The sequence below is a fragment of the Aplysia californica genome, unplaced genomic scaffold, assembly GCF_000002075.1.
Source record: "Aplysia californica isolate F4 #8 unplaced genomic scaffold, AplCal3.0 scaffold00002, whole genome shotgun sequence".
In the NCBI taxonomy this organism is placed as follows: domain Eukaryota; kingdom Metazoa; phylum Mollusca; class Gastropoda; order Aplysiida; family Aplysiidae; genus Aplysia; species Aplysia californica.
In genome coordinates, this window is record NW_004797272.1 from 4,374,104 (window position 1) to 4,383,700 (window position 9,597).

At 40.5% G+C, this 9,597-nt stretch overlaps 1 protein-coding gene across 1 annotated transcript; it reads right to left on the bottom strand.

Moving 5' to 3' along the window:
• Window positions 1-9: 9 nt before the first annotated feature.
• LOC101848156 (apoptosis regulator Bcl-2) lies at window positions 10-7,550 on the bottom strand. The gene is made up of 2 exons (XM_005089052.3): window positions 6,520-7,550; window positions 10-323 (listed from the first exon to the last, which is right to left on the bottom strand). The coding sequence occupies exons 1-2, from the start codon at window positions 7,123-7,125 to the stop codon at window positions 207-209; spliced, it is 723 nt and encodes a 240-aa protein (XP_005089109.1). The 5' UTR covers window positions 7,126-7,550; the 3' UTR covers window positions 10-206.
• Window positions 7,551-9,597: the final 2,047 nt, after the last annotated feature.

The window sequence follows — 9,597 nt, forward strand, 5'->3', positions numbered from 1 at the left end:
AGGATCTCATTTTTAAAAATTATCAAACTTTGAAACAGTTAAGTAGATTGCAATTCATCCAAGTTATACACATCAGTCATGACTCATTCATAATAAAAAAGCATCCACTTGAACTCTATGCGTAGCCGTTGTAGTGTTCAAAACCCTTTCCTTGACACATGAAAGTCTGTGCAGTCAGAGATTTTCCTTCCTGATATTGTATCATTTCATCTCGAAGCCACAACAGTAGCTAAGGCACCCAGACCAATTGCAGTGAAGAGGACTCCTTTCCAAATCTTTTCTTCGAATTCTCCCTGGTCTGGGAAGTACTCCACAAAGGCATCCTGAAAAAGAAAACAACATCATGGTCCATTTTAAACTTAAACTCAAGGCCACATTATCATTTTTCCGTTAAAGTTAGCAATCTAGTGTGTTGTGACACTTCTGATATAATTAATACTACCAAAAAAACCCTGACAGTGACAGGCACGGTAATAATAAAGATACAATTACACGGTGTGCAACTTGAATTCACAGACTTCAAAAAACAAAGTAGACTACAGCCACAAGGTTTCTTTAACTTTAACAGGTAATTTTGTTTTTGGAGTTAACTAACACACAACCAGTCCTGAGTACATGTACTAGATCTAGTGGTACAGTGGAAGTCGGATTCAACAAAGTCGTCGGGCCTGACCTTCAATTTCGTCGAATCTGAGTGTTCATATTAAAAATTAGCAAACAGGTGGTTTTTGTATAGTATAGATTATATATGAACCGAGCGAGTAATTTTAAAGTAAAGGGGAGTAAAAAGTGGTAGGCTACCCTGAAATGCCACCTTTTTAGGCTTCTTTTCAACTTCCTCAATCAAAAGCAGTTTCGTTTCCAATGAGGGGCATTTTCGTTTCCTTCATGCCAAACCGAACAGCGCTAGAAAATACACAGAACTCTACCAAGCATATGCTCTGCAAAAGGGCTGAGTCATTCAAATGCATGCCTTTGTCATCTATGACTATGATGCATTGTTTGCTGAACTTGTGTTGCTGTGTAGAGCTTTGCATAGATTATAATGATGTATACGCCAATGTCTGATTCTTCAGACCAACGCACATTTCATTACGAAGGTCTATGCCAAAACTAGCTTAAAATCAATGTAATATAATTTATATAAATATTGATCAGTAGTGTAAGAACACCACAGACACCAGTAGTGAATATTCATGGAACCCAAAAGATAATTCCTCATAGTTGGAGCAACAATCAACTAGAGCTAGTGAGGGTCACCACCCAAAGCTGGCAAACAAGGACGGTACCAATGTTTATCAAATCAACTGATCAGACCCAAGCAAAAACAGATACAGTAGTATTGTGATAATTCAATTATAATTAAGCTTAAAAAACCTGACAGAGCGGGCAGAGTAAAAAAAGTAATGCACGAGATTCAACATTCAATTCAATCTACATCTCTAACTCTGTCAATAAAAAAACTCCACAGCTTTCAATTTCTAAGGAAACAGAATTTTTTCTGGTTATTTTATAGCAAAAAACTATTGCCAAAGATCCCAATTTCAAAAGATTGAAACTGAACTTAGACGTCACTTTTAAATTCTCAATTTAACCCTAATTAAAAGTACATTTTCTGAACAACCAACAGCAACTTTTGTAAAATTAGTATAAATAAAAGTCACACCCCATCTAGCCGTCTCATCACTTGCAACTTCCATTAAGACCACCGCAGGCATGTTGAGCAGGTACGTAAACACATTCAAGTCACGTTAAATCTATCTGCCTGACATGTGGCATTTACTATTTTCATTTCATATACACTGACAGGACAAAATTACAAAAGAAGTAAACCCAAACACGATAGACCTGAATGAGATGCTGTTTGCGCACGATCAAAGCCTGGCATATATATGAGAAAGAAGACCAACCTAAAGAGCACACGGACAGGCTGAATACACAATGTGAAAAGCTCAACATGAAGAGATCAGTAAAAGTAAAAGCAAAACGGAGATGATGAAAATAGCGGAACACCTGGCAACCCTAACACAACATCACCATCTACGGAAATCCGCTGAAACAAGTCAATGAGTGCAAGTATCTAGGTGGCATCTTTTCGGAAGACTGACGTCTCAACAAAGAAATTGAGACGAGAGTACAAAAGGCTAACAGCTTGCCCCACTCCTCAAACATGATCCAAATATCCCCACTGAGACCAAAGCCAAGCTCATTAACTATATCTTCATCCCCACCTTGACCTACCAGTGCCAGACATGGACCCTGACCAAAAGTCTGGAAGGTATGATAACCACCTGCGAGATTAGATGTCTAAGGAGAGCCGTCAACAAAACCAGACAGGATATGGACAGAAACAAGATCAAAGAAATGATGGGAACAACGCCTATCCTCCACTACATTCGAAGGCAAACAATTAGGTGGTTTGGACATCTCACACTTAAGGCACCTCATCAGCTTGCCAATAAAGCCTACTACAGGAAAGTATCAGGGTACAAGACAATAAGAGGAAGACCAAGAAAGACCTGGATCCAAGTAGTGAGTGAAGGATACCCTGAGAACATAAAATATCCTACCCAGCCAGGCCATCAAACTTGCTAGAGAAAGGGAGCTCTTTCTCCACTCGACGCCCTAGCTAGAGATACAAGAGGGCTGATAAAGTAAAGTAAGTATCCACTGACAGTGACAGACAAAACTTATTAACTGACCTGTCGTGGTACAGTATAATCCGCTTATAAATAGGCCTATATATTATATTATATCGACATGCTCTGGGAAGTGTATTTGATGTTGAATATATAAAATTGTTGATAAATGAAATAAGAGGATAAAACGAGGAGAGGTCAGCGGTAAAAAGACAACTTGACTTTTTTAAGCTGGCCACTTCCCTTGATTATTACACAACTACACCGTGAAACTAAAAAGAAGCAGAGGGGAGGGAGGGTTGGAGTTACTGTACCAAAGACCTAGTAACACGAGGTGCACACTACACACCAGTGCAAACTTTATTGTAGCAATCCTTGTACGGCTTGTTTACGTCGCTTGCTGGGGAAAATGGCGAAATGTGAGGCACTGACTCATTGACAGTGGCACTTGCCAGCAACAGACTTGAGATTACTGAGAATGGGGAAGGGGAGTGAGCGATCGGGAGTGGGGGTAGGGAGGTGATGCCCAGCACGCGAGACGCTCACGTCTGTGAGGCACTGTACTGTGTTGAAGACTAACACTGTGTAGGCCCTACATGACCTACTAAAGCCTGGTGTGTCGAAATATGCTACTTGGCGGGTATTCAGACTTAATGAAGAACTAATGCCTTGACCGTTTGTGTGGGTTTTCCCTCCATTTATGTTCGAGGCCTTCGCCAGGTACCCAGGAAGCATGTCGATATTTACAGAATGGGCAGAAGAAAAGTATATGAGGAATTATTTAGCGAAGATATTGAAGGAAAAATTTCGTCATTGGAAAACATGTCGATATATATGTCAAAATGTCGAAACATCGGCTGCCGATATAAGTGGATTATACTGTATTTTATCAAATTGTTCATTAATCACCTCTTGAAACAATGAGGAAGTCCAGCATTTTTTCTTGGGTTAAGAAGTCGCACCATGCCCACAGTAGACTCAGTTAAGAAAAGACTTGGGAACAGTGAGTCTGATATGAGCTCACTTTCTCAGAACTGTTCAGGGTCAGTCATTCCATTGAGTTATAATACATGTAATTCAATTCCCTCAACAGACTCAAAAGAAATACAACTACACTACTTGATGTACACAGCTGTGAGACAAAACTGGTCAGTCTCTCCGACTGTTGAGCCCCTTGCTCCTGATTCGCGAAGACCAAGATTTAAACTTAAAGCAGGTACAGAGAAAACCTGATAACAGGGATGGTGGGACCAGAGAAGAAAAAATCCTGTTACATCAGATCCCTGTTAAATCAGAAATGCAAGGGAAGTAAGAATTTTTGTGGACTAACCCAGCTGTATTTATTAATGAGTAGTTTCCCTTTTTCATGTGGCAGGCCTGTGCATGACGCATCATGTGACATTACGCGTGCATGTAGCTTGGCTTACGGCAAGATCGAAGTCTGCAGCACACCGCACCCTCTCTCGCTTCACCCGCTGCGTGTGCTTGCAGTGGCGTGGCTTGCGTGGGCTTGCTCCATCAATGCCTTACTCTCTCTCTCTCTTACTTTTTACACATTGTTAACGAGCCTCTGTCCCTGTAATAACCGATTGGGTTCGGATGAGGCCATGTTGTTGCCGATACCTTTAATAAAGACAGAGTAGGAAAAACCGGGGATTGAAAAAAATCCCTGTTATTACCGGGCCTCATATAATGGTTTCCATTGTAGGCCTACTTTTCAACATTTATCTGAACTTTTAAAGCACCATGAAACTTATTTTCCTTCTCCTTTAACAAAATCAAAGAGCGTTACAGTCCAAAGTTACAGTTACAACATTGATTATAACAACATCGCTTCATCTGACCATGTCTATCAAGGGGCAAGTGTATAAATTTGAATTTTGAAAGCGGCAGTACATTAATTGGAAGGACTCCTGTTTTGAGCAACCACCCCAACAAACATAAAAGTAAAGAAGAGACTTACCCTGACCTCTAGCCTTAACCCTGAACCTAACCTTCTCTTAGATTTCAGTGGTCACTCGTTAGGGAATTCCTCCCCATAAACTTTGTCATGAAATGGTAGAAACAGAGTGAGACAACTAGTCCCTTCCCCAATACACACAATTTTACTGACATTTATTTTGAACTATCACTATTGGCCTATGGGTAATTTACAGTGTGTGCATCTCTCTATCTTGCAATCTTTCGGTTTCAACATTATATAATATTATTTAATGGTGTTATATTATGGCATGATGGTTTTAAACAAGGCGGGGATAACTACAAATATTCCATTATAATACACTTTAATCTAATTGGACCTGTCTCTCGAAGATTAAAAAATCAGCGATTTTCTCGTGTTTTATGGCACTTTGAATTAATTTGATCATCAAAACAAAATCACTGCATCTAATTGTCAGAAAACGGGGGGGTGCGGGGACCGTTCTTAGGCAAAGAAAGACCATAACTTTTAAATAAGAGATATATGGAAGGACTTCCGTAAAACGAGCGACCACCCCAACAAACAGAATAAAAGAGGACCTGTAACCCTAACCCTCGTCTTCTATTCTACTCTGTCATAGTGGTCGCTTATTACGTAAGACCTCCTCCTGACATTGATGAAACAGGTTTGGTTTTATGATTTGAAGTGACTAGATCTATTTAGATCCGAACACTCTGGGGAAAAAACTTGATCTCTATTTCTCCGAACGGTTTCCGTTCTCGAGATTTTTGGGTTATTTGCGAGATTTGGGCGTCATCTTTCATTCTGCAAGGACTTGGAAAAAGTACTTTTTGCATCGCATTCAATTTCTAGAGCTAGAGATTTTTAAATATCTGAATATTCAGATAGCCTACTTCAATTGTCGTTGGGGCAACATTCTCCCAGACAAATTTATACTCATTTGAAAAAATGCCTTCAAAAGGTACTGCGAGAAAACAAGACTGCTCGACTTTAGCATGACCTATTTCGCATTTAGTCACCCCAAAAGAAAAAAACTAAAATCCATCATGTAAACAAAACTTTAAAAATCCCTCCACCCCAGCCCCCACCTTATACACACACTACACACCACACACGAGCCACTCCATTCGAAAATTATCAACAAATCTCGAGAACAGAAATCGGGCACTCCTGTACAATTGCGGTCTCGTCAGATCTAGAACACTAAATCACACAAAAAAGCAGACTACTGGATATCGATACTGATTCAAATTTCGGTATCTATGTTTTACCAGTAGATCTAGCGTACAAAATTAGCAGTAGGCTATAACTTCACATTTAACAAGGCAAGGGGGGTTTCAGACAAAAACATGGGGGTTTCAGGGGGGGGGGGGCGCCCCCCCCCCCCCCCCCCCCTGAATTTGACCATAATAATTTGATGTTTTGCAATTGGTTTGATTGGCCATCATTGGCTATCTCTCCGCCAAGGCCAAGGCCTATCGGCACGCACATCAAAAAGTAATCGTTTGAAAACAGAAGTAAGTCAGTGGTGGGGTCAAGGAGTCTTAAACGGGACCGCAATTGTACAGGAGTGCCAGAAACCGTTCGGAGAAATAGAGTTCAAGTTTATCTTCGCGAGCATTCGGAGAAATAGAGCCGGCCATTATGATTTACATTTGGCTGTTGAACCAAGTTTGGAAGGAGTTCCGCAGAGGGCTGGCCGACAAAGGATATTTTGAGCAGGGCTGGGTATATATATACACATACCTAACCCTAACTCATACTCATAGTCTATAGTTTGCTCGTAGGACCTCGTCACGGTAAGTGCTGGCCCTCTGTGGAACTCCTCCCCCAAGTTTTATTTTCTTTCCCATAACTAAAACTAGATTCTAGATCTAGATTTCTAGATTCTATCCCTTTAAAAATGAGAACACTGCCTAGCAATTATAAAATACATACCCATCCTCCATGATCCAAGATCCATTTTCCAAGTTTACTGGCAACATATTTTCCAACAAACAGGGCAATTTTTTCTTGATATGACACAAGCCTTTTGTCATTGACGGAATCTGAACTTGAGCTGTTATTGTCAATGTAGTACAAGGCAAGACGGGCAGCAAAAGCGTATACCGCTACAATTCGTCCCCAGTTAACTTGTCCATCATCAAAAATTTCATCAGCAACAATAACAAATGTAGAGAAGAGACTGCTTTCGTCTTCTGGCTTTAATCTGTTGACCATTCCTTTGAAAACCAGATTGTGCCTGTCAGACAGCTCTTTCACAGTACGACGAAGAGTTTTACAGTATCTGTTTGGTGCTCGACTAGGGCTTGCCACGTTGAAATTAACCACAACATCTTTGGCCATGAACTCAGCTTCCCGACGAACTTGGTCTAGTGGCGAGTTTGAAAAGGTTTGAGTACTCTCATCGGTAACCTGGGCAATATCGTTCAACCCTTGGCCTGGTTTGAAGACACCGAGACGTTCGGACACTTGAGCGAACAGATTCCTGCTTGTGTCCACTTTCATATTGTGGAAACCCGAATTACTAGAAGACTTAATCATGATGGCTTGAAATCAACGTTCACAAGATTAAATCAACGTTCACAAAATTAATTTATAAGACATGATAACACACAAAATGGCGTCAGGACACTACGCCACTACGGAAATACAATAATAGCCCGTGAGAGCGACGGAAAATGGAGGGGAAGGAAGTTGTAAAGGCCCACCGAATCTAGATAGATCTAAATCCTAGATTTTAAATTCTGACGTACTTCCGGTTTATTTTAGGAGTCAAATAAATATATTTTGTTAAAGATGCTGTAGGTAGTAGGCTATGTACCCAATTATGCAGTACAACAGCAAGCCTCATGTTTTAACGTTCATTTGGGTGTCCATGGTTTACACACTTCAAGCCAAAGTAATCTTTTAGAGAACAGAGAGTTCAGCCATGACAGTGTACAGTCTAGGTGTATCATGGCTTAGGTTTATTATCTCCTTGTGCCTGGGCTAGGCCAACACATTGCACACAAGTACACAAGATACGGATTGGCTTACCGGCCAGTCGAGTTGAGTATTCGAGATAATCGGTCCCAGTTCCCAGTCAGCGAGTACTTCAAATACATTGTGCCGAATGTACAAAATGTACTCTGTTGGACAATTGGAATCAACTTTCTAGTCAACCAAAGATCCAATTCTACTAGATCTAGTCTAGATCTAGTGTTCCCAAACTTTCTGATGGAAAAAATTTGGCTAAAGGCAAAAGCACAATTCTCTGCCTTCTGAAAAGCAAAGACCTCAGAGGCCTGCGTTGATGGCGGAATTTGTTTTAATCTAAAGAAGTATAGGGTGGACAGTGAATACAAGCGCAGCTTGCAATGTTTGCCCTATCTTTTAAACCTTCTACTTCTTAAAAGATATCCCTACATTCTATTCATTAAATTTGTCATAGGTTGGAGAATATGTATCACTGCAGGCGGTACAATATATCTAATATATATATATATATATATGTGTGTGTGTGTGTGTGTGTGTGTGTTATATGGTCGCTGTTAAGCACAATTAAGGGGGCTATCACGAAAAATGCTGTTTTTAGAAAATCGAAGGTAAAGTTTTTGGACCCTTGTTCAGTTTCTTTAAAATATAAGGAGAGTTTTTTCTCTAAATCCAACAAAAATGTATATATTGATATATCTATATTCGTCGATATATATATATATATATATTTCCCTATCCCTCCTCGAGACCTATGAGAATTAGGATTGGCTTTCTGATCGTACTATTCATCAAATACATTTTTACACTAAATATCCAATCCACAAAACCCTTCTAAAAAATATTTTGCAGCTAACTGACTGGCATTCTGTGCCCATGAGTTATTCGGGTCTGCCATCTACAGCCGTGTCGAGCGCACCTCCTTCGGTAGCACACCTGCGAGCAAAGGCAGTTAAAATCCTACGCTTTTTCTAGAACCATTCTCTTGTCGGGCACCATCGCTTAATTCCCAACTCATTGGTTTGTCATTATCTTGCAAACACGCTGGGGAAGAATGCCGATAAACATGTTGGTACATCAGAACAATCACTGTCGAGTTTTAAAAATAGGCCTAAGATTTGTACGTGAGTCACCGGTGCATGGCAAAGCAATGTGCCACGTACAGTCGGTCGCTATACATTATCATAATGATTATGTGGGTGATTCCCGGAAGGGGCGGGGGGAAGGGTCATGGCCAAGAAGTAATTTAATGCAAACGCATTTTTGCAGGATGTGGAGTGCATCTTTTTCAAGTGGGGAAATGAAGAAAGCCGGGGAGGAAGAAGCTGAACAAGTGCAGTCGATTAAGCGATAGGCTATGCCATCTTCCATACTATTTAAATGTACCTTGAAATATAACTTACTTATTAATGTATTTTCTTCCTTATGCGGATCTGGGCAGCTGACCAGCAATTCATGCTCTACCTATTGTAAGATTGACTCTAGCCAGAAGGCCTAGGCTCAGAGAAGGCCTGTGCTCTGCCGCATCTTAGCTTCAAATTCAAGTGGCAACATTGAATGGACAATGCACAATCGTCTGCAGCTGCGAACACAAAGTCACACACAACTCCTCTTCGACCTTTGGCCTTTGCATGAAGTCTATGCAGGTTGAAGACGCTGCCATCATCAGTCTTGAACCTGATCTTGATAGTGGTGCGCTACAGGTTGAAGGTCAACGAATGAAGATAATATAGTTAGAGATTTAGACTCGAATATTCGTGTAGCACTCGATCTATACTTCAGAACTCAAATTCGACCCATCCCGGATTCAGATTCGAAGCCTAAAAAATACTAAAAATTTTATCTTCCATCACCCACACATTTAACTAATTATAGCGTTATTCTCCCACTTCTCCTATGTTATCATACAGGGAAAATGTGCTCGTGCAAAATAGCAAGTAGGCTAGCCTTTTATGAGGACAAAAAATAGTCGAAACGGCCTAATTTAAATACTTTTCGATTATTAAAACCTCTCTCTCTCTCTCTCTCTCTCTCTCTCTC